Raw genomic sequence first — 26524 nt, forward strand, 5'->3', positions numbered from 1 at the left:
ACCTTATATTAGAGAGGTGACCTTTGAATCCTGGAATTGAGGTTCAAAGAGCATAGGTATTCACTACAGTGGGTCAAGACGTGGGTGACCTGACCCTGACAAGGCAGGTTTTCACCTACCAGATAATTATTTTGATGAAAATGCAGTAGCAAAAAAAAAAAAAAAAATAATAATTAAAAAATTAAAATCTCAAAATGAAATTGATAAAAAATGCTTGAAGCAATCATGCCACATCTTGATATCAAAGTTCACATTGACCTGGAAAACAAATTTCTAGCATTTAAGGATCATTGCTGCTTAACAAATTTATGTAACACTTGTGAACTTAACTACTATAAGTTTGTGCAAGTCAAACACATGTTGCAGGCAGGAATGCTGTTAACAATTATATATAAATATTGTCAATTATAGACTTGGTTAACTTCTGACAAACATGTTAATTCAGTTAGATAAGGTTTTTACTGTACATGGATAGATTGTTTTTACTGTACATGGATAGATTTTCGTAGTAAAATGAGACTTTATGTCTCCACAAAGGTATGCTACATCATATTATGAACTTTTTTTTTGTGGGGGGTGGGGGGGATTTTTCTTTGGACACACAATTTTTTTCCCCTTAAATTTAATCAAAAACATACTAGATTTTCAATAAACTACAGGGAAAAGAAATAAAAAAAACAAATCAACAATGTTTTTTTTAATTTTTTTTTACATATTTTTAATTAAGAAACAAACTGATTTTTTTCGCTGATCTCCTGAAACAAAATAAAAGTATACATAAATCCCACTTCGCAAAAGCACTCCTATCATGTTCAAAATTTATACAAAGTGTTATGTTTAGTTTGGAAGAAATTTATAGTCAACAATTAAACCGTATTTAAAAAAAAGAAAAAAACATCTGTTAGAAATTTAAAATTTAAGAATTTGAGAATTAAATTGAAAAAAAACAAAACAAAAAGTACTAAAAAAATCTCTGCTGAAATTTGCTTTTTTTGGAAAGAATGTTAGTTAACCTAAGTATATCTTGGTCTGTTCATAAATTAATTTTGATTTGTTAATTAATTCCAAGCCAATTTATGTCCTGGATTTAATCATGGAAGTATCCTAGATTTAACAAAAAAATGCTAAGAATAAATTAATTTCAACAAATCTAATGCATGTTAAGAACAAATGATCTAATATATTATCAACATCCAGCTATTTATAATGATATTGCATTTTATTTAACAGTAATTATGCACTGACTCTTTTATCTTTTATGGGAGGCATTGTTATTATATCTTCAGACACACATTTTTTTTTTTCAAATTTAATCAAAAATATACCAGTTTTCAATAAATTACAGGAAAAAGAGATGAATAAATTCAATGTTTTTTTTTTTTAATTTTTTTGTTGTTGTTTTTTTTGTTTTTTTTATACATATTTTTGATTAATTTAATAAACAATTTTTTTCACTTCTCTCCTGAAACAAAATGAAGTTAAATCCAGAAAAGCACTTTGGATGCACAAATTGAGAAAGTGTAATTTTCATCCTTGTTGAACCAAAAACAAATGCTAAGAATTTAATTTCAACAAACTGATGCATGTTAAGATCAAAGGATCTGATATATTATCAACATGCAGCTACATGGTGTCATGTTTCCATGTTTTGATCAAAGAATCATTAAGGAAAATAACCTTGAACTTTCTGTTGACCCAGAAGTTCTTTCTGTTAAACATAGGTCAAATTACACTGTAAAGATTTATAGCAATTTTCAAATAACTAAAAATCAAAGTGATCGTTATCTTTATAGCATTAAGTTTTTAACAATGCTAACCCTTCCTTCTATTTTTCCTTGTAAAAAATCAACGGATTTCCTGTCTTTGACTAAATTCAGGGCAACCTTTGTGAGGTTTCAAACATTGCAGATAGATACATAAATCATGATTTCCTTTCAGTTTATCAATGTAGGTCACTGTTTCCTGGGTGTATTAAAGTAATTTATTTAAAATTATAAAAAAAATGTGTTTTTATTGTGCAGGTATTCAAAAGTCATAATAACACCTGAGGATTAAACACTTCAGCAGTAAATGTGTCTTTGATGTGTTCAAAAGTAAAAATAAAACTGTGCATTGGATCTTTTTAAAGATGATGAACTTGGAAAGAAGATATTGATTAAACTTAGCAAAGGGGTTTTTATAATTGGTGAGGAAAACATATCATAAGTTTAAATCTTGTGGTCATTGCTGCCTTTAAGTAGGACTTAATTTCCAGTTTAAATATAAGAATCACTACAAAATGTAATTCATAGGTGGAAAGCCTGTAAATGATTTTTTTTTTTATATCTAATTTAGGATATGAAAGGATGTTGAAATTTATGCATAATTTTTTATATGATGGACCCTTATTCTGTAGGATGCATTTTATTTATAAAAACTCATTTTTAGGGAGATAACTCCTATAATATTCCATAGAATAGATTGTATGGAATATAATAGGAGTTATCTCCCTAAAAATTCTAAGGCAAATAGCAGTAAGTGTTAAATATTAAGTATTCCTTTCATCAACACCCATATATAATAACTGATTGATTAAAAAAAAAAAAAAAAATGGATTTTGCATGAAATTGATTATTCTTATATGGACTAACCCGGCCACATTTTTGCATCTGTCCCAAGTCGGGAGCCTCTGGCCTTTGTTAGTCTTGTATGTTTTTTTTAATTTTGGTTCATTTATATGTTTCTGAGTTTAGTGTGACATCCATTTTCACTGAACTAGTACACATTTTTGTTTAGGGGCCAGCTGAAGCCCGCCTACGGGTGCAGGATTTTCTTGCTGTGTTGAAGACCCATTGATGGCCTTGGACTGTTTTCTGCACTTTGGTCGGATTGTTGTCCTTTGACACATTCCCTGTTTCCATTCTCAATTTTACTTATTATTTAATATCATGGTAATAATACTGTTATATTGACAATTTTGTTTAAATGACAAAATGTTACACAAAACGACCTGCTTTATTTAAACAACACATCAATTATGTAATGTTTGTCCTAGTTTTATACAAGTCACTATTGTTTGTTTTATAAGATTTAACCACAAGAAAAACCTCCAACTAGTTACGTAACATCATATTGTTTTCATCAGGTGTCTTAGATTTCTAAACTTTGTTAAAGATACCAGTCTATCAACAAAGAGGCATTAAACTTTGTTCATATTTAAGGGGGTCTTGAGGATATGCTTTTTTTCTTTCAAGTCCATATTTCTAGTCTACAATTCATGTTTAAGTTCATAACTTTCAAAATTTTGGAGGAAATTTGAAATTATCTTCATATTTTCAAAGCTTTAAACAAACAAGGTCTAATTTTTATCATTGATGTTTCAAACTCTAATATTTAAAAAAAATCTAGGTTTTCTCTTTCATTAGACTAAATGAAAATTATAATACTTCTGAAAAGATTATTAAATTGTTTTTTCTATGCTACATTTTAAAAAGTACTAATTTAATGTGGTTTCATGATGGAAGCAACTGTAATGCACCCTGCTTTATGGATATATTATATTCTAAAAAATTATTGCTGTCCAACATGAAATCATATTTATATTCCTGCATATAAAACCTCCCCTGTTGCCCATTCTGTCTTTGTACTTAAATGGACTTTGAAGTTTATAAAACTTTGGATACTGTTCAAAATCATAAATATGATATGATTTTGACAAAGGAAATATCTATGAGATAATATCATTTATGTATGAAGGTTATCTAATAATTAGTAGGGTTCAGTCTTATTTACTATGTTGCATGTTGGTAAACACTGTAAAAATTAAATTATCTGAACCAAATACCTAAAATTAGTTTTGATTGGAGTCATCTTCCTTCAAAATATCAGAAATTTGAAGGAGTTATCTCTCTTTAAATATATGATTTGGGAAAATGGAGTTAATTCCCTTTGACTTTTTTTTTTAATTTTTCAAGTTGACTGAGTATAGATTAACCATGATATAGTGAAGAACCAAGATGATCATTTACTAATTTCAACAAAAAAAATTATGAAACAACACAGCAAATGTAACAGAGGGTCTTCATAAGATCAAGATGTTAAATGTAAATAACCTTGAGAAGACTTGTTGCCTTGCCCGGCACTGCGCTAAGTTTTCGCGGGACCATACACATTCAAAATGAATTCGGTTCCTTACTTGGAAGAAGAAGAAGAAGAAGATGTGTAAAAAAAGAGTAAACAAAGGCTTACAATATAGGATCCCCAAGTGCCTGACTTAAGAGTAAATCCTTAATTTTTGTTGAAAATTTCAAAAGACTAGTTTCATGTACATCAACTCCAATTATTGATTGTTTTCAAAGTCATGCTTACTAATACAATCTGCATAGTCTTAACCAAAGAAGAGATTATGAGTAAGTAAATGCAATTAAAAAATTTATTATTTAGAAATGTGGATTAAACCTCAGTCTAATTACAGTTAGGTCACTAAATCTCTATAACAGTTATAATGCTTTAAAATCCATGTTAAAAGTTGGCACCCAAAACACAATATGATTATGAGTAAGTTTATAGTGGCATGACTGTTGGGCCATTCTTTGTGAACATTTTTGTCTTTTCACATGACAATTTTGTTTCTGTGTCTAATGTATGCTGTCTTGTTGCATAAACTAGACATGTGCTGTTTTTAACTTTGAAACAATTTTTCAGTTGGAATATTTTGTATGGATATTGAATTTGTTTGAAATAGAATAGTGCTGATTGTTTTTTAAGGCTGTTTTCATTCAAATTTTAAGTTTATTTGTAATTAACTTACTCAAAATGTAAGACATTCAAAGCCTCAGAGATCTAATGGCTGTTTTTTACTAAGGCAATTCCTTCAAGTTGGACATATAAGTGAATGGATATTTTGACATTTTTGACCAGAAATTAGTGTATAGATTTTGGACTTTTAAATTCAGGCGCTCTTTGAAATAGCCATAATGAAATTTAGCTAGAGGCAAGTAGAGTTTATGTTTTACATCAAAATTATGAAACATCCACGACATAAGTCTGTAATTTTGATATTAAATTCAAATTTCCGATTGTACACATAAACAATAAAATAAAACGTGTACATTTTAAAAGTAGGAAGAATTTTTTGCTTGATTTAAATTCAAACTTTTTAGTTTCAACTGTAATTAAAGATAAATTAGCCTAGTCACGTTATTTGTAAAACTTTGATTTTCTAGTTTGATATTGTGTTTTAAGACTCGTCAGTGTCTGTATTTTATGTAAAGGATTTTAAATTAAGTTCATGGTGACAAATGACTGTCATACATTAGAACATCTCAATTGTAATTTTAATTAAACATTTTGACGTTGCTTTTTAAATATGGACTTAGTGGAGTCAACTTTATAATTTCTTAGGATAAATATTGACAATTACCGAAAAGGTGAAATCTCTGGATTGTGACTTAAAAGTTCAGTGTTTTTTTCTGGACATCAATCTGTGGTTTTATTGTGTCAAATGCCAGATATTGACTGTCAGTTGCACTGTTTGTAGTTGGATAATGTAAACTTTTTTACTTGCTGTAAGTATGTTGATAAACAGTAGGGAAACTTTTTTACATGGACCAGGGGTTCAAATTAGTCTATGTCCTGGGTCAGGGACCTTTCTTGTCAGAGGGAGGACTTTTCATTTTTAAATTACAAAAGTCTTTGACCTCCCAGTCTTTATACTGATGCTTTATACAGGACTGTTGACTTTCCGAAGGAGGTTAAAGTCTTTCACTTGAAATTTCAAAAAGTCTTGGACTTTTCATTATTTGAACCAAATTTGTGCTTTGGAATAGGTGTAGTTTTATGAACAATAAATGAAAGGATGGACCCAAATATCTGAAATACTGTACATAATTGTGTAATGGTTCATTGACCATTTTGCATTTGTCCTTGTTTCACATCCTTTATAAAGAAATAGAAATTAGTGATGTTTTGGTATGAAATTTGATTCAGCTCAAGTTTTGACTTGTATGCTTTAGTAACTTATAAATATTCAAGTCTGTGGTAGATGCTTAAGCAGGGTGGGTGGGTTATATTATCATGATATTTCATCAGATATTGAAATGATAACAGTAATATCACAAAATAAAGGTTTTGGTGACAAAACTACACAAAAGACCTTATTTAATGAAGAGCAATTTTCTCTCTACAGTAAAATCAATATGCTGAATAAGGAATACTTATAAAATGTATAGTTGTTCAAAGTGACATTGAGAGTTTATATTTTAAACATTTTATGAATGGTTCTGACAATGTGCAATGACAGAATGATTAATTACGTCTATTTAAATTGAATAAATATTCTGTTCTCTCATCTAATCCTCCCTCACTGAATTTGACCTCATATAAATGATCTAATCCTCCCTCATGAATATCATCAGACCTTATATAGATAACGCTAAACTGATGTTTTGATTACTTGAAACCCCCTTTTTGCTAGTTTGGGATTTTCAAATATTTTTGCCTCGAGCATCACTGAAGAGACATTTATTGTCAAAATGTGCATCTAGTTGAGTAAAATTGGTACAGTTAATGTTCTTGAGATTACTTTTAGCAGAGCCGTGACTTAAAATATAAAGATTGCCATGCGAATGTCTAGGCATCTGCAGGGTATCTTCCTGTTGAGAAGTTAACAAATCTTTTTAGCCCTAAAATATATTTATCAAACTTGGTTTATTAATGCTGCATTATGGGTGAGGAAGACAAATATTAATTTGAGGGTCACAGAAGCTATTGATAGAACCTTTAACAAATTTACATTGAAAATGTCTCTAGAAAAAGGTAGACACTTATTGCTGTTTCCTTTACTTGACAGTCTTCATTGTACTGGACACAAAAATCTCTTTCTTCTGCTACAAATCCATAAAGATAGCCAACTGAGCTTGGGCATGATATTGGATTCTTCTGTATTTTATTTTAATTGGCCATAGAATTAAAAGGAGTAGGTATGAGAAGTACCATTATTTGGCCCTGGAAATAGCCAAAAATACTTAACTTATTTTATAAAGCCTTTCGAAAGTATGTTAAGTTTATTGATAAATGAACAGGTTAATTATATGATTTGACCACTTTCTTGCAAAAAGTCACTTGTGAAGTCATTATGACATTATTTGTATTAAACACTACTTTCAGCATGCTTGCCCTTTGCTTTATCATGGTGGCAAATTTTTATTGTTGGTGAGGAAGCCAGATTACCCCGAGAGGAGAATCACCATTGGCAGGAAAACTGGCAATCCTTTAGTTAATTTAGATTGAAGTCAAACACACCTTGCCCCAAGCATCCTTAAGTTAATTTAGATTGAAGTCAAACACACCTTGTCACAAGCATCTTCAAGTTTATTTAGATTGAAGTTTAGATTGAAGTCAAACACATCTTGCCACAAGCATCCTTAAGTTAATTTAGATTGAAGTCAAACAAACCTTGCCACAAGCATCCTTAAGTTAATTTAGATTGAAGTCAAACACACCTTGCCACAAGCATCCTTAAGTTAATTTAGATTGAAGTCAAACACACCTTGTCACAAGCATCCTCAAGTTTATTTAGATTGAAGTCAAACACACCTTGCCACAAGCATCCTCAAGTTAATTTAGATTGAAGTCAAACACATCTTGACACAAGCATCCTCAAGTTAATTTAGATTGAAGTCAAACACACCTTGCCACAAGCATCCTCAAATTAATTTAGATTGAAGTCAAACAAACCTTGCCACAAGCATCCTTAAGTTAATTTAGATTGAAGTCAAACACACCTTGTCACAAGCATCCTCAAGTTTATTTAGATTGAAGTCAAACACACCTTGTCACAAGCATCCTTAAGTTAATTTAGATTGAAGTCAAACACACCTTGCCACAAGCATCCTTAAGTTAATTTAGATTGAAGTCAAACACACCTTGCCACAAGCATCCTTAAGTTAATTTAGATTGAAGTCAAACACAAACAGAGCTCATAATCTGACAACCTCAGTGTTCACAGGCATTTTCAGGTCCCTTTGCCAAATGTGGAGCAGGATCTGCTTACCATTCGGGAGCACCTGAGATCATCCCCCATTTTTTGGTGGGGTTCGTATTGATCAGTCTTTAGTTTTCTATGTTGTGTTTTGTGTACTATTGTTTGTGTGTTGGTCTTTTCCTTTTTTTGACGTGGCGTTGTCAGTTTATTTTTCGACTTATGAGTTTGAATGTCCCTTTGGTATCTTTCGCCTCTCTTTTATAAGGAATGTTTTAATCTGTTTGCTTACAATATGACCTCAGGAATCATAACAGTATGCTGAATTTGAATAGTTCTATGTTTCTGGGAAAAAAGAGACCCTTAAACTTTAGATCTGGACAACATGTCTTTAAAATAGAATTTAGTTGGTTTGATGATGACTAATGGTTGTATTATCAGTATATATATTACAGGGTTATCATTTCTCTATAATCTTACTCACTGTCTATTGCACCTGTAGGTTAAGCTTACATCAGCTGGGTACCTGTAGGTATGCTTACAACTACTTTTCAAGTGTTTAATTTAATTGGTAATTTCTATCAAATGTGTATCAAACTTGGTACTGTAAATTCAGAAATTTCTGTGTATATTTATTTTTGCTATCATTGAACACTGTAAAAAAAATATGAGATTTAAAATTATTTGAATTTTGGGAAATGTTGCAGGATAACGCAATCAAAAGTTTAAATGAAGTTTTTTTTGTTTTTTTTGCAACACATAGAATAGTTTACTGGTATATTGTATAAATGCTGGTTGTCACTGTCAAACTTAACTTAACTTAACCAGATAAACTTGGTACGAATCATCAGTTGTCACTATCAAAGTTTTTCTTGAAAAACTTCTACTAAGAAAACTTTCATAGTGACAACGGGCCTTATGAAGTAATATCCAATGTTGAAATGTCCATCTCAAGATTATAATATTAAATACCCCATTAGCAATTCTTATAAACAAGTTATGTTAGGTATTCAATGATGTAAAATAATAGAAGGAAAGTGAAATTTTCATTGAAATTAAAGAAGTAAAATATTCAAAAACCTACATTGGAATTTAGTATTTATTGTTGTAACTTGTCTAAACTCTGTCAGAATTAGAGCAAAAAGTGAATGTTTAACTTGACTTATCAGATAAAAACCAATGTTTCTAATCTTAATTCTGTCAGGTTTTTCTAAAAAAATCTTCCTGTTTTTGCATGTTTGGAATGGATGAATGTTTCTAATGTCAGTAGTGTGATCTATCTGTTTATCGATGTAAACATTCCATTGTATATAATTACTATTAATTCAGAAATTTTTGTGTGTATTTATTTTTATACCCCCCTCTTTGAAAAAGTGGGGGTATACTGTTTTCTGCCTGTCTGTCTGTCCGTCCATCCGTCAGTCCGTCCGTCCCATGAATATTTTTCGTCGCATCTTTCTCAGGAACTACATTACAAGGATTTCTGAAATTTGGTTTCAGGGTTTATATGAATGAGCTATACTGTGTGATGCGTTTTCAGATTCATCACTCAACAACTTCCTGTTTACTGAAATATTTGGGCAGGGTATCATCAGTGAGCAGTAGCTCGCAGTTTCACTTGTTGTGATTGTTGAACAATTGACAAGTATGGGAGACTTAGATTATTGCAATGCCAGGCAAAGGTGCATAAAAATAGTACAAATTACAAGTATAAAATGTTTTTATGTATATAAATTTTTTTTTTGTGACAACTTAATTCAATCTTAAAAACGATGCAAAAATTTCATAATTTAAAGTATACAAATCTCTACAGATCTTAAGATTGACATTTCCCCTTTGAAATGTGGCCATGACTTTTGCTAAATTGTACTATGGTCACATTTGGCAGAGACTTGGACCAATCTTAGTCCCAGGCAGAGGTTAGCTATAGGATTGCCAATTTTCCTTTTGAATGGTGTAAGTTTTTTTGCTCCGTGATGGAGGCCTTACTGTGACTTTGAGATGAAGAACAGCTTTTTGTGTGTTTTTTTCTCTACATGTACTGACTTTGTGTCCTGGATGGATGTAACCCCGTATCCTTTGTTTTTCTACTATAATTTACTATATATTTTTATTTAATATGAACTTATGAACTCTTGAAGCTTTTTCTCTATAAATGATTGATTCATATAGCTGTCACATTGGTAAAAAAATATTTCAAACATTTCATTCCAACAGTTTTGACATATGGATATTTAAAAAAAACTGAATTTGAATAAATTATCCGATTTTTTCAGACTTAATAATGTTAATTTACTGCAGGTGTATATAAATGTTTTTGCTTTGTAAGAAATTTAATACATTCACAAATAGCAGCTTGAATTATAGTATTGTTATGGATTATCATCTCATAACTGTTTGTTGGTGGTAAGATTTTTTGATAATTATGAATTCTTAGTGATAGCAAATATATGATATCTACAGAGTCTGAAGGCAGAGATTTCAAATGTTATGGATAGATAGGATTTGATGCATGTCAGAGTTTTGCCTTGATTTAATTTTTTCCCATACATTAAACTATCAAATAACACACCTAGTTTACAAAAAATGAAGAGTTTATATAGAGATCCTTGTTGAGTTACATTATTCTCATCATCTTTTTCAATCATCTGAGAAATTAAATGTTTTTGAGTTAAGTGTGACCTCCATTTCACTTAACTAGTATACATTATTGTTTAGGAACCAGCTGAAGCCTGCTGCAGGGTGTGGGATTTTCTTGCTGCGTTGAAGACCCATTGGTGGCCTTGCCGTATTCTGCTCTTCCGTCAGGTTTTTGTCTCTTTGACACATTCCCTGTTTCATTCTGAATTCTATTTATATAGCCCTGTTTATATAGCCCTGTTGATTATTCTCATCATCTTTTTTTTATCTGTTATGAGAAATTATGCAAATATCCAATAGTACCATCAAATAATTAAAAAGATTAAGAAATAATTATTTAATCACTAATTAATACAATATAAACATTTGGCCTAATCATATGATTCTCTGACTTTGCATCTGTTACGATGAGAAATTATACAAATATCCAAATTTTACCATCAAAGAATTAAAAAAGAGTGAGAAATAGTTATTTTAATGATTTATTAATACCATATGAAAAGTTGACCTTATCACCAAACCAAAATATATTTAATAATCATTCTAAATCAAATTATGTGGCTTTTTTCACAGACCAACTCCCTGCTTGAAGACAATGTGAGGAGTTATTAATCTAATAAAAGGGTTTAATAATGATAATATAATGATTCCTCTCACACTTTTAACTTAATAAAAGTTTTATGGTCTGGTAATTAGGTAGGTAATTATTCCTCTCTTTATTTTTGCAGTATCAAATGTTTTCCTTTGATTCTATTACTTTTTATGATCATTGATGATATTGCCTTTGATGAAAGTGGGAATCTACAATGATTTGTGAAACAAGTTTCTTTTGAGGAGGAGATTTCATCTTATATAATTTAAATCTCATTGATTGGGTTATGATATCCTCACCAAGGAGCTTTTCTGAAATTAAACACAGACTAATGCACAATGTTCTTTTGTCTTGGATATAGCAATGATTTTGTAAAGAAATCTTTTAGACTAAATTGGGACAAATATATTTATTAGTAAGAAATAATTGAGTTTTAAAATTAAAATTTTATCTGTAAAATGTGATAAAAAAAAAGGAATGAACAAATATTTTGTATATCCATTAATTTGGGGCTAACAAGCCATCTCTGCTACACTGATTCAATATATTGGGGGATAAGAAAACTGATTTTATTTAGTCCATGGTATAACCCTGTAGTTTTATGACCAATAAAAAACATATGTTTGTCTACCCTATAGATATAGACAAGGTGATGCACATTTAATTACCTCCCATTGTTTTATCATTATCTGTATCAAACATTGAAGTGACCCAGACAGGTGTATATATTAAGATCTTTTCCCCCTTGGGGCTTTCATCATATTTTGTAATTTAATTAAGATAATTTGTATTCCCAGGAGGTACAAAAAAGGTGTAAAGATTTCTCAAAGATCGGTCATAAAAAATATGTTTGACATTTTGTAATCATGGCAAATATTTATGTTTTGTAGGATGTGTTGGAAAGAAAGATTGAAGAACTCAGTAGACATTTGGCAGAGGAAAAACAAGTTTCAAGAAGAGAGAAGATTCATGTTGCCAGGTTACATAGAGAACTAGCAAGATTTAAGGGAGACAAAGAAGTAAAAGAGGTAAGTAAAGGGGAAGTAACCCATTTTCAAGGGAGATTATATTATAAGTATTTAGTTTGTTGGTGTGTTGGTGTTTAATGCCACTTTCAGCCCTCGTTGCTATATCATACAAGTTTGTACGGATGGTGGAAGACTAAGTGCAGGGACAGAAACCACTCAACCTACTGAATAAGATACTTATTGTTTTATTAAAAAACTACAAAGTATGATAAACTGACTATCCATCAGAGGTCCAAAGGATGTTGATGTTAGCAACTAAAGGTCCATCAAATGATCAAAACCCTCAAGGCATAGCAAGCTATAAAAGGCCCCAACATAACGATATCTTAAACAATTCAAGTTAGAAAACCGAGGGCCTGATTTATGTACAAAACAACAAACCAAAAAGAAATATGATATACAGTAATAAACAACAATCAATGAGTTCTTAGTTGGTGAATGAAAATTTATGATGAAATGATTTTAGTCTTAAAGAAATTTGAAGGTTAAAATCGTTTGAATTTGATATTGCAAAAGTTATATTTAATGTAATAAAATAGGTTTAAAAACTGCAAACATTATTTCATAATGAATAAAATTTGTTAGGTCATGGTAGTACAAGTAATATTAAAGTTTTATGGGAAAGTTTTCATAATTTGATATCAATTTCTTACAAATTTTTAATTTGAAGTCAAAAAATTTATTTCCATTTCAATTTTTATACATAAGAAAAATTGTTAATAAAATTGAATGGTTTAAAGCTTGATATCCGTGATAGGCCATTGGTTTTATCTTACTTAGCTTACTATACATAATGAATTTTGCTCACTATTGAAGATCAGGCCTTGCGGTGATAAAAGTTTCGAGCGCGATTATTGTACTCAGACTCAGAAATCAACCAATCAAAATACTGAATTTGATGTTTCAAGCACAAATTTTGTACTCCCAGTACTGAGTACAGTTTTATGCCCGAGGACCCTGGACTCTCGGTTATAAAACTTAACTCAGTACTCAAGAGTACAAAATGTTTGCTCGAAACACCAAATCCAGTACTTTGATTGGTTGAATTCTGTCACAGTATGATAATCATACTGGAAATTTTAATAACGAGCAAAGCTTGTAGTCATTCATGTTCTTGGTGTTTAGTGGATAGTTGTTTCATTGACAATCATACCACATCTCCTTATTTTTTTTTTTTAAGTTTTTGTGTAGAATGATAGAACAGATGTTTCAGACACCTTCAACCAGCAAATTTACAATTAATTTATCAATATCAATTTTCTGTTTGAATAAAATCGGAATTAAATGTGCAAACAAATGAAGGAAATCTAGTTAAATATTTGAACTAGTTACCATGAATAGTGTATTTTATGTGAGCTTTACGATGGCGTTATATCATGTCTATTGAATGAAGTGACTCGGAATATTAACACTAACCATTAGTTTTCACCTTCGAGTCCATATTTCAATGAGTTTTAAAAGTCCTGTCTATATTAAAAGACATTTCATTAAATTGCGTCCCCAGTTTTATTTCCGTCTTGGCGGGATACAAATAATTCTGTACCAACAGATGGTCGTATGGCAGTGTAATTCTAGGCCATTATTCCTGGCTCTGTTGCTTGATGTGTGAAATCATCTTTTGTTAAACTTCTGTGTTCAGTAAGACAGTCACACTTTCTTTATCTGAATTGGATTTAATGAGGCTATGCATGAGTGAGTTGATGAAAATGCGCCAGGCAAATATAAGGTATGAATTTAAATTTTTTTTTTTTACCATTTTCAAAAAAGATCACAAAAAGATTGCATTGTATAATACAAATGTGTTGGAGTAATTGAATTGAAATTTTTTATTTTTTTGTGAGCAAATTTCAATTGAACTGATTTGTTTGTTACTGGGATTAAGTTTTGCATAGATTATTTTGATATAAACAAATCTGCAAGAAGAACAAGAATTTGAAGAAAAAAATTGATTTCATGGCATTAATTCTCGAATCACTAATTGACAATGCCATGCAAAATGAAAGTAGAAATCAACTGAACACATTGCCATGACAGAATGGACATTTGTCATAAATCATCTTATGGAAAGTGAAAGTATCTGGACATAGTGACCCTTAGTAATTTGTAGTAATGTGTAAAATTAATTACTTTGTTAGGGAAAGGCAATCATTGTACATTTGACAGAGTGACAGTTTTCATGTTATAATGTCTCTGTCTGATACAAATGTCTGTATTGTAATGGATTAGAGATTATACAGTCCATTGGATTTGTAATCCCGATTAAAAAAATGTTGATTTTGGAATACATTGAAACTTTACAAGCTGAGGTAAGGTTTTTCTTTTGTAATTTCATATATGTTTCTTTACCAGTTGAGAAGTCAAAGAGGTCAAATTCAAAGATTTTATTAATATAAAATCCAAAATCTGATCACAATCTCATTATGGAATAAAAGTTATAGTGTGAACAGTTAGCAAGGATATATATAGTAAGAATCTTGCTGGTGGTCAGAAGAAAAGAACAAAGGATGTGGGGTTGAGGCATGCCATATATTTTTTTTTTCAATGAGCCATATTTCTCTTCAATGAAGAGTAAATATTTGGTGTTGTTTTATCAGCAAACATCAAATTTGACTAATTTTGTAAATATTATGATATACATCATAAGTCACATAATGAGTGATGCTAATTTCCACATACAACAATAACTGCAAAGTGTTATTCAGTCTGAACGATTTCACATTGGTAAAAAATTTATTAGTTAAAACTTTTTTTTCATGTACAATATCTTAGAGGAGAGGAGTCATGTCAATAGACTATTTTTGATAAAATCAGCCAGGCTTTTACAAATTCATTGTCTACCAGTGCTAGAACGTTAAATATCTTTCACATACATTGGTCTTTTTGACCAGCCAATTTTATAGTGTATATACTGAATGAATGTTACATACAAAACTATTCATTAACAGTAAACAAATAACTGGAGTAATATAAAAGAGTGCATGTGTCGGAGTCCCCATGTTTAACCATGATAATGATATAAACTGACTTTATGAATCAGCACTTAGTTATCTTGGACATGTAGTCCTGTCAGTAGGGAGTTGTTTGAAATGTTGTTCTCCCAGTAGAGTTATTTGAAATGGTGCTGGAATTAAATGATCCATTTCTGTTCTTTCTCTCTGTTTTCTCTGCTTCAGATAGCTATAATGAAGATGCCGTGAGTTAATTGGTTAATGACATGTTTACTTCCCTACAGGGAGTTGTAAGATAATCTCTGTAGAAATATTTCCTTTGTCTTGCTGTTATTATCTTCAATATTTAAGCATTTTTAAGCACTGTACTGCAACACTCATTTATGGACTGCACTTTCAGAATTTGGATACAAATCAGATTGACTTGATTTGATTTACCAAGAACATGGAACAAAAATTTAATAACACATGTCTGGAATAGGACTTAATCTGTATTTTAACAATTGTTAGATGATACTCTTTGAATGCTATATTATAGGCTTTATTTAAAGTATTATAAATTATAAAATTAGCATTATGTCATATTGCTTAGAATCTTATGTATGATTGAAGACTATTGGAAGACAGGATTTGATCGTGAATATGAATGAAATATTTGCCACTGAAAGTAATAAGCTTGAAGCAACATTCAATCAATTATTTTTTGTTGCCAAATCTCATTGATTTTTATCCCTTATCCCTTTTTATTCAAAATAAGTTCACAGGTTAAATCATGTGTAAAGATGTCCTCTTGTAATTTGCATTTAGAATAGGAATGAAAAATACTGCTGATACATTGGTAATGCAAAAACCTAACATCAGAATAAAATTAGAAAATGAATTTAGAGGTCAACATATTAATGTCAAGAAATGACAAATACCTACAACATACACCAGACTTTTATTTATCTGATAGTTCTAATATACTGAATACATTTTCCCATCAGATTTCCGATTGACTAATAGACGACATAGATGGAATTGGGGGGGGGGGGGGATATATAGGATTATCGTGAAAAAATGAAGTTTGAAGAGAAAAATGAAGTTAATTAGAATGATTAGTATTATAGGGTACATAGTTTTCATTAGACAACTTTTAAATTTAGGCAGTTTCCAATACATTTCCTATGTTACAATGTAACTCATTCATAAAAAACAACGCTTTAAAATTAATCTATTGTATTTGGTTTAGAATTTTACACATTTACTTATAGAAATATATAATTGGGACAATTTTGATTTTCATTAATAATGCTTGTTAAAATGACATTTAGTTAGTGAAGGGACCATTTGTATCTGTCAACATTCTGATGGAAGTATTTTGTAGTAATTAACATAGGGCTAGGCAGTTTGTCATAATTTGTTAATAATAAATTGCCCTTGGTGCTTCTGTGTATTAATTGGTAGACATATTTTAGATATATATTTTTAGAGAGAAAAAAAAAGACTTTTTTTGTAACAGCTATAGATATGAACGATATATTCTATCTTAAAATTTCGTCACTGTCAACATTTCAAGTTTATACAAATGTCATCCTATTTGCAAATACCATTTAATAAGTTTAATTTAAAGTTTATGATATTGAACTCAATATAAAGAACCTATAATTTCATTTGTCACAAATGTAAAATGGTCTTTTGATATAGTATTCTGAGTTTTTAAAAGGCAGTTTTATTGAGTTCCACCTGAAACGGGTCACCAGGGGTCCAGACTAATTTATTGATTTCTACAATATTAAAGAATAACAATTTCAAGGAAAGAGGAATAGGGTCCATCCCTCCGGACCCCCTCTGACTCTGCCAATGCCAGGAACCAATCTACATTAAGTTGAATATTGTAAATTCAGAAATTATTGCGAGGTTTTTATCATTGCGAATAATGGGACTGGGTTAGTATCGCAATAATAAGAACTCGCATTCTGATATCTGATATATATATCTGTATGCATATTTTACAGAAATCGCAATAATTAATCTCCCATTTATGTCCATTCTTTAAAAATCGCAATAATAAATGCACGCAATAACTTCTGAATTTACAATACCTTCTCCTTCATGAGTGTGAAGCTACAGTGTTTTTTATAAGAACAAAAGGACTAACAGTGTGATGGACTTAAAATAGAAAAAAATTATCTCTTGAAACGATAAGCCCACATATTTTGAGATGAGCATGAATTTAATTATGGAGCTTGGAGCCCTATTGGAATGGAAAAATAAATAGCCTTTAGTAAACTTAACAATGAAATTATGATGGATCCCAGGGCTCTCGGTCATAAAACTTTACTCAGTACTTGGAGTACAAAATTTGTGCTCAAAACACCAAATCCAGGATTTGATTGGTTGATTTCCGAGTCTTAGTACAAGAATCGTTCTCGAAATTTTTATGACCGCAAGGCCTGAGCCTGTGTATTATTTCCCCACAAAAGAACACAGAGCCAACGCAGTATGCTCCATAATGCTCTGTAATATATATGAATGGCTTCTACATGCAAGTAACACTTAGGACTAAGAGGAGGAATCGTAATAAGTTTGTTAAATTTTACCCCACTTTAGTGATGACTTTCTTATCCATTTAACTCCCAGATGAAAAAATGTTATAAAATTTTTCAGATAAAAACTGGCATTTTTATATCTTTATGGATATTTGTAACATAAAAACAACTGTTTTAACTCATACAGCTGATGTTTTTTCATAAAAGAGCACCCCAAGGGATATGTTTTTCTACCAAAGAGAACTCCTTGTTAGTTTTCATAACTCTGCAACATTTCAGTTATGTTAGAATATATTTACCCAGGAACGAATATTAAAATAAGACCGAAGTCAAATGTGTTTAAGTTTTTGTTGATCGTAGTAACTGAATGAGATATGAAAATGTCATTTAGACAGCAACCCAACACAACAAGATAAACAATAAAGACAAAATCCATGACGGTTCTAATACTGAGTATGTCAAATTAGAAAGGAAACTTAGGGTGCAAAGGATAAACTTGTAAGACAAAAAAGTTAAGGTAAGAAAACAGATTTTGACTGCTGCTTTCTTTTACGGGTGACCTACATTTGCATGAATTTGAATTTTGACAGGTATTATGTTTACGTGAATTTACCTGTCAAAAGGGAAGGCAAATATGAAGATCTTTAAGGCCAGTATCCTCAATTGTTCATAAATGACTTTTGTTTACAAGGAATTATAGAACTTTGGTGAATTTGGTTCAGTGGGGATTTTTATCTAAAAAAAAAAATGAAATTCATGAATCATGGATAGAATTTAGGACTTACATAAATAGATTTACAGTATTCAGATAGCAACAATCAAAGTTTGACGTCAGCACAATTTTCTTTTATTTTTTGTATTGGAAAACAAAATATGTATTATTTTGATAGAAAATAAAAAGTAATTATTTAATAAGCATGACTGGTGCCAGGTCGAGAGTTGATTACTGTGAACAATCAGCATCATCTATCAAAAAGATATTAATATTAGTTATAGTGATATTAGGTTTCTTCTGATTAATAACTTGTTAGTATGTCAGGAATGCTGCATGCTGGATGAATGGAGGATCTTAAATGGTCAGTGGCTGAGGGAGGGAGGGACTCTGAGGGAAAAAAATGTATGACCATTACTGGCAATAGTAATAGAAAAATTGACTGATAAGCCTGAAAATCAGTCATGAAATTTCTTGAAATTTATATGCTTTGAAATCATTCTTTTCAAATAGAATTTTACTGGCTCAACAACATTTTTATTGGCCTTGAACATATGGCTTGTGGGTAATGATGAAGACTGAGTTCTAGAGGAATATATGATGTGACTTGATTGTATGTCACTGAGGGTTTAACTTGAGAACACTGCATGTTGTATATTTAGGAATGGTGTGATTTTGAATTTTGTAGGGTCAGTTACTGAAGAATGAATAGTATGTTTAAGGTATCTTTTAATTGTTTATTAAATGCATTTAGAAAAAAAGGCAATTTGAATGACATGTCAATAAGACAGCAACCCAAAAAGTGAAATTGGTGAAGGGAGGGAGGGGTTGATAGTAACACCCTTATAAACCAAGGAATTTCTTTTTCTTTATTCTTTTTTTGCACATGAAGCACAAAATGAACAATAGTTAGCAGTTTATTATGCTTTTAATTGGTATTTAAATAGGTTAATTTTGACATTAATGTGTTTTTCTTATGGATTTTGATATATATTGTAAAATGAACGGAAATGATTTTGATTAAAGTATGATTTTATAACTTTCCTATCCTTTAAAGAGAATACATGACACTTAAGCTTTGTATATGCAAGGATTTAAATTTGACACCATTTAAAAACACGTTGACAAGCCCATTTGATTATGTTAAAATTTAGTCTCCCACACTTTTCAAATTTCCTTTGAAATGTTAAGAAGTTCATGAAAGACAATTTTAATGGATTGTCGTAATTAAAAACCAAATTATATAATTTATTTGCATTTTTAGATTTCCTTTTTGCATTAAAATACAGAGTAGGCGATATCAAAACACGAGTCTTTAACAGCTCGCTTGATTCAACAAATTTATAATTTCTCACATTAGGATATAAACAAGGGTTGCTTGAAAAGTTTTTTTCTGTCAACTTCGGGGACACTTAAAAACTAAATCATCTATACACTTAGTAAACTAATTGTTTACTGGACTAAAATTATATTTTTTCTCTGTCCGTTATCGGCACTGATTGATCTAACTCACAATAGAATTGGGATTTAATATAAATGACTTTTTTCTATTTGAATTAATAATATAGGGAGACTTAAGTGTGATTTGCATTTAAATGCCACACTATTAAAAGAAAATTTAATATGTTAGTGTGTTAAAGGATATCGGAAACATATCGACCACTCGATAATGAACATCTCTGTTTAATGAAACATATTCAAGTTTTTGTTTGACATCCTTAATCATAAAGTAGCATAATATTTCATGAATTGTGAATTGTGGTTTTGAAATTCGAATTCGTGGTGATTGATGGGTACAAACGGAAGGTGTTAATTATATGATATATGTCAACAAACATGTTACAGGTAGGATCATCAGATATAGGTAAACCTGAGACAAACCAAATACAAAATTCTACCTGACAACTGGTTTGGACTATTTGTGACTTGATTGAAAATTTGAAAAGCAAATAATTTGATGTCAGAAGTTTTTATATATATGTGTGACAAACTTCAGTGACAAACTAACTTGTAAAGTTTACAATTCAAATCCAGATGTTGGAACAATATGGAAATGTAAGGATATTCAGGAACTAATTTTCACTGGTGAAACAATATATCAACTGTGAATGACTTTAATGGCTTTATATCACTATGGACAGATGTGAGTCCACAATTTGGAATTAAGCTCTGAAGGTGAGATTATAATTGCTTTATTTTATTTAATTTTCCCTCAAACACCAATGTGCTTCAACAAATACATGTGTACTTGTATTATTATACAGACAGTCTTTAAATTTGGGATATAATTTTTAAAATTATTAATGACTGGAAGGAAGTTATTTCCCTTCAAATCTGTCTCCTGTCCTTGCACAGACGTTGAATGATATAACACAAACCATAAAATGGTCTAGCTCTTAAATATCTTTTGCCTGGCCTAGTTGATTGAAGGTTATAGTATCATGTCTTATATTTTGATAAAGTACTTTACAGAATAGACTGACTTAAAATAGAGAAACATAATGACATGCATGCATAAATAAATACCACGATGGTAAATTTACCTCTAAGGTGTATTCATTTGTTTTTGTTGATCAACAACCATTTATGTTGTAAACAACATTTGCATAATTTGTTGTTTCAAATAATACAGATCTAAAAAAAAAAAAAAAAAAAATAACAATATAAATGATAAGTGTTTTTGTTTCTTATAATGTTTTTGTTGCAAATTTTCTGAATGAGTTTATTTCAGTTTATTATTAATTCTCTGATTTTAACAGATTTTTTGAAATTTTGAATATTCAAACTCACTAAAATTTGATATAAATCCCACATGTTTGCTACTGAGGTTATAATAGTAAAGTTAATATTTTATGAGAGGTGTGTATCTAGAAAGAATTGATAGATTAGATCATGATCTAATGATTGCAGATAAAATGGAATGTAAAAATAACAAAACCTTGATTATTATTTAACTGATGGTTCTCAGACTTTAAAGATTTTCATTCTTTCATATTTTTTACTTTTGACGTAAATCAGGGATCATGCCAGTACACTTAAAAGACATTCAATTTAAAAATATATATGTAAGCCTCAAATCTGTGTCCAGCCTCAAATCTATGTCCTTCCCGCAAATCTATGTCCTTTTTAATATTGCGTCACAGACGTTCCAAATTTATGTCCTTTATTGTCTCAAATCTATGTCTTTTATTGTCTCAAATCCATGTCCTGTATTGTCTCAAATCTATATACCTTTATGTCCTTTATTTACTCAAATCTATGGCCATTTTTGTCTCAAATCTATGTATAAACACGGGATCAAGAATGAAGCAAACAATTTGAAAATGTTGTAGTTTTACAGTAAAATGTAAATTATATAATAATTACATTCTCATGTAAAAAAAATTTAAACACACACATGGTCATGGAGAACACATCCCAACTTAACATTGAATTTTGGGAAATGACTTAATAAAACAAAAATCCTATAAGGCCGTACTTATTAGACGGGCGTAAATTTGCGCATGGCGAAACAAACTGGAAAAAGATTTAAGTAAAGGACACAGATTTGATGCCGTATCTTTTTTAACGGACATAGATTAGCGATTGACGTCATGATGGGACACAGATTTGAGGCCGTACACAGATCTGAGGTTTACATATATATATACTATGGATAGTGACTGGATTTATTATCATTAGTGGGATATTAGTTTCCATGGATTTCATTGGTCTAGATAAACAACAAACTTATATGTTCAAAGAAGTACAAAGTCTTGTATGCAAAATTCAACAAAACCACGAAATCAAATATCCATGAAATTGCAAAATGTGGCCATTCCATGAAATTGATATCCACATAAATGAATCAATCCACAGTATACAAAATATGAAAGACACTTAAAGTACAGATTTTTGCTCAGGTCATGGTGGTCTTTCAATAGCTGATGGCTGATTTTTTGTTGACTTCAGACTGAAAGTAACTTTGACCTTACATTCAATTGAGATTTTTAAACTCTGGCTGAAAAATGTTTGGTAATCATTTAGTCTTGATAAAACTTTCAAACATTTTCCAATGAACAAAGATTGAGGATGTCAGCTGAACTGGAAAAATTCCTCGCTCTGCGTGCATTCATGAAAGAACTACTGGGATAACATGTTGATCCTTTTTTTGTTTAGGCAGAACTTATGCATCTACCTTTGCCTACCATCCTTTTTCTACAGAGTTTTTTCTAGATTAAAGCCTTCATTTTGGTCAACTCACTTTTAAGAATTTATCTATGTATCATTTTTATTTGCCATCATCTTTAATATATTCATTAAAGGTAAATAAATGTAACCAGGACAGTTAGCAAATATAAATTGATTATTAAATCTAAATCAGCAGAGAAGTTCTAATATCAAATGATATTTTTTAATGATTAAAATCTCTTTATTAAATTAGTATTGTATAATATCTCTTTATTATTAGAAATAACAATAAACCTAAATCTCATCTGGTGGCAAATTGTCTAGACTCAATTGATAACTTTCATTCACTGACAATTCAATTATAACTCAAACAATTTAGATTATTGTCAATCCTTGATGTGAGTTACTCCCCTTTTTTCCCGGATATTATATTGAAAAACATTGTTGATACCTTGCAACCATGTCAATATAATAAATCATTATTGAAAGCTTAGATTTCATTACTTTTTTTTATTATATTTATTCAATTTGCTACAAATATTCTTGGTTAATGAAATCGGTCAATTGTAAACGGAATATTTGTAGGATTGTCTCCCTTTCTTGGATAATGAAATCTATCAAGTACAATGCATTATTTCTGAGATTAACTCTTTTACACATATTTGAACATGAATGATGTCTTTCAATATTCATCAGAAGCTGGTATATAGCTATATAGAATTTTAACTGGCAGTCTCCTGGTATAAAAGAACAATTACAGAAAACTGTATTATACATTCCAGTATGATTTTTTCTTGTTTCTTCTTGATATATGGTATCATATAGACTAATAACTGAAACATACACCATACTATAATTAAAGCTTTTTGTGACTCTAAGATTGATTGTATATTTCAAATACATAATTATACTGATTTTTAGAGTAGGAAGTCAACAACTTGTAATTATAGTCGTTCAAACTGTATATTTTCTAAATTTTGCCTCCACTGACAAATGATTTTTTACAAACAACAGTTTAATAGTTTCCTGATTTTCTATTCATCAATAATCCATATCATTTTAAAATGTGCTGAGTAGTCATTTTAAAGATTTATATTATGAAAAAAATAAAAATTGCAGTTAAACCTGCCATAATTTCTATGAAGTGAAAGTTTTTCTTGTCCCCCTGTTAGTTATAGAAGCATCTTAAACCTCAGTTCAAAGGTTTCCTCTCATACAAGGTCAGTTTTCTATGGTCTCGAGGATAACCTTTATATACAGGTTTGACTATATTTAAAATGGTGCTGAGTAATCAGTTTATAGATTTATACACTAAGAAAATAAAAATTATAGTTAAATTTGTCTGGTTTAAAGGTCACCTATTTTTAAGTGAAAACTTGTCTCTTCAAGTCACCCTTTTCTTGTCATGCTGTAGTAATACTTAAGCATATTGAACCTCCTTTAAAACTAAGGTTACTTTTTGCAAGGTATTCGGTCCTTAGGATAAACTTTATATTATAAAGGTTTAACTGTATTTTCAAATGGTGCCGAGTAATCAGTTTATAGATTTATACGCTGAAAAAATAAAAATGATATAAGGAAGAGGAGTGTTAACATGAATATTTAAACAGATACAGCATAAAAACTTTATATGGTCTAGAAGGTGAATGGCTGAGCAGCAGGCATACAAGGTAAAAAGGCGATAAAATAGAATTATCAGGATGTCTAATGTTTTATAAAGCTTTAAACTTACTACATTGATGGCTCAAACTTAGCAGCTTTAACACACGCTATACTCTTAAAATAACATCCTCATCTATTTAAGTTAACTTGGTATTAACATCAGGATGATAAGTTCATTGGTTTTTTTTTATATCCAAAATTTTCTATGTGAATTCCTATCAGCGTTTTGTTATTGTGTTGGTGCAGTTTGTTCAGGTCACTTTTATTTAAGACTCATGACAACAATTTAAGAAAATAGGGTTGTATTTGAACATATGATTGAGAAAAAGTGTAACACTAAATTTTACTCATAACAATAAAGTTAAAATACAAATTGTTGATATAAATAAGTAAATAAACATGTTTATGTATATGTAGATATCAGAATTCATTCCAAACAGTAACTATTTTCTTCAAGTGAATATCAGGAATACGATTCTTATTAAAGAAGATAAATTTAATGCACAGTACTCTAAAATAACAACACAATCAAGAATCTGTTTAATACTAGCAGAAATCTATTGGAAAACTGTATGATGATAGCATTCTCCACTTAGTAAAGGAATCAATCAGTTTAAGTTCAGAGTTTTCAAGAAATTTGGTTATAAAAATGAAAGTAAAAAATTCAATGTAACAAATTTTTGTGGCATTCGTAAAATTTCTAAGCATGGATTTTATTTTTGCATTTTTACATTATTATATAATTCCATGGCGTGATATAGATGGATGCATGGATGAGTTTTAGAAGTTACCAACTAATGAATAGTTCAAAAATGGAATAATTTATCAAAGTATGACGGAAAAATAGAATTGACTTTAATTTGAAATTATCACACTTAAAAAAAATTATTTCAAACCCTACCTTCATGGATAAAGTTCAAGTTTGGAATGTTTTTTGATATACATTATATGTATATTTATTGATCTGGATTGAGTAAACAAATAAGATAATGGATATTGGAGATCTAAAAATAGAAACAGACAGGTGGACTAAATCATGCTGAAAAAAGTCTTTGGTAAGGTAAGTCTTCTGTGTTAAGTGAAAAGGTCAGTTGTCCGAGACTGTTGCGTACCTATGTCAGGTGAGAGGGTATGGTTTACTTTAGGCTAGGAATCTATGCTACCTATTCCAGGAAAGACCCAGAGGGTTGTCAGCTGTCGGAGAGGCTGTTTCGTACCTCTGTGTCAGATGAGAGGGTGGCTGTTGCATACCTATGTCAGGTGAGAGGATATGATTTTCTTCAGGATAGAATATAGTTTAGAAATATTTTCTACCTGAGCCAACTGAGAGGATGGGCTATCAGTTGTCTGAGAGCTGGTTTTGTACCTGGATCAGATAGAGGATATGGTTTTCCTTAGATCATGAATATATTCTACCTGATGCAGGTGAGAAGGCAGGCTGATAGTTATCTGAGAGACTGTTGCATACCTGTGTCAGGTGAGAGGATATGGTTTTCCTTAGATCATGAATATATTCTACCTGACCCAGGTGAGAAGCCAGACTGATAGTTATCTGAGAGACTGTTGGGTACCTGTGTCAGGTGAGAGGATATGGTTTTCCTTAGATCATGAATATATTCTACCTGACCCAGGTGAGAAGGCAGGCTGTCAGTTATCTGAGAGACTGTTTGGTACCTGTGTCAGGTGAGAGGATATGGTTTTCCTTAGATCATGAATATATTCTACCTGACCCAGGTGAGAAGGCAGGCTGTCAGTTATCTGAGAGACTGTTGGGTACCTGTGTCAGGTGAGAGGATATGGTTTTCCTTAGATCATGAATATATTCTACCTGACCCAGGTGAGAAGGCAGGCTGTCAGTTATCTGAGAGACTGTTGGGTACCTGTGTCAGGTGAGAGGATATGGTTTTCCTTAGATCATGAATATATTCTACCTGACCCAGGTGAGAAGGCAGGCTGATAGTTATCTGAGAGACTGTTGGGTACCTGTGTCAGGTGAGAGGATATGGTTTTCCTTAGATCATGAATATATTCTACCTGACCCAGGTGAGAAGGCAGGCTGATAGTTATCTAAGAGACTGTTGGTACCTGTGTCAGGTGAGAGGATATGGTTTTCTTAAGTCAGGAGTATTCTACCTTAGCCAGGTGAATAGTTCTGTAGTAATTAGCATCAGGTGAAAAGACTGCTGTCAAATTTCATGTTAATTTCATATTGGAAATGGATTATTGACACTTTGGGATATTATAGAACTGGAACAGCTGTTTTGATGATTACAGGTAAAAT

The 26524-nt window shown here is 30.7% G+C and overlaps 1 protein-coding gene across 6 annotated transcripts in view; it reads left to right on the top strand.

Moving 5' to 3' along the window:
- LOC127717649 (uncharacterized) overlaps positions 1 to 26524 on the top strand; it is a 144631-nt gene that overhangs the window by 61603 nt on the left and 56504 nt on the right. For 3 of the 6 annotated variants that reach the window (XM_052223380.1, XM_052223379.1, XM_052223381.1), the window contains one exon: positions 12083 to 12220. In XM_052223380.1, coding sequence (XP_052079340.1) covers positions 12083 to 12220 — 138 coding nt within the window. Of the gene's footprint in view, positions 1 to 5245; positions 5547 to 12082; positions 12221 to 20059; positions 20587 to 25247; positions 25304 to 26524 lie in introns of those variants that run through there. The other 3 variants (XM_052223384.1, XM_052223385.1, XM_052223382.1) reach the window with 3 other exon arrangements.

This window comes from Mytilus californianus, unplaced genomic scaffold (genome assembly GCF_021869535.1).
Source record: "Mytilus californianus isolate M0D057914Y unplaced genomic scaffold, xbMytCali1.0.p SCAF_10, whole genome shotgun sequence".
Taxonomy (NCBI): domain Eukaryota; kingdom Metazoa; phylum Mollusca; class Bivalvia; order Mytilida; family Mytilidae; genus Mytilus; species Mytilus californianus.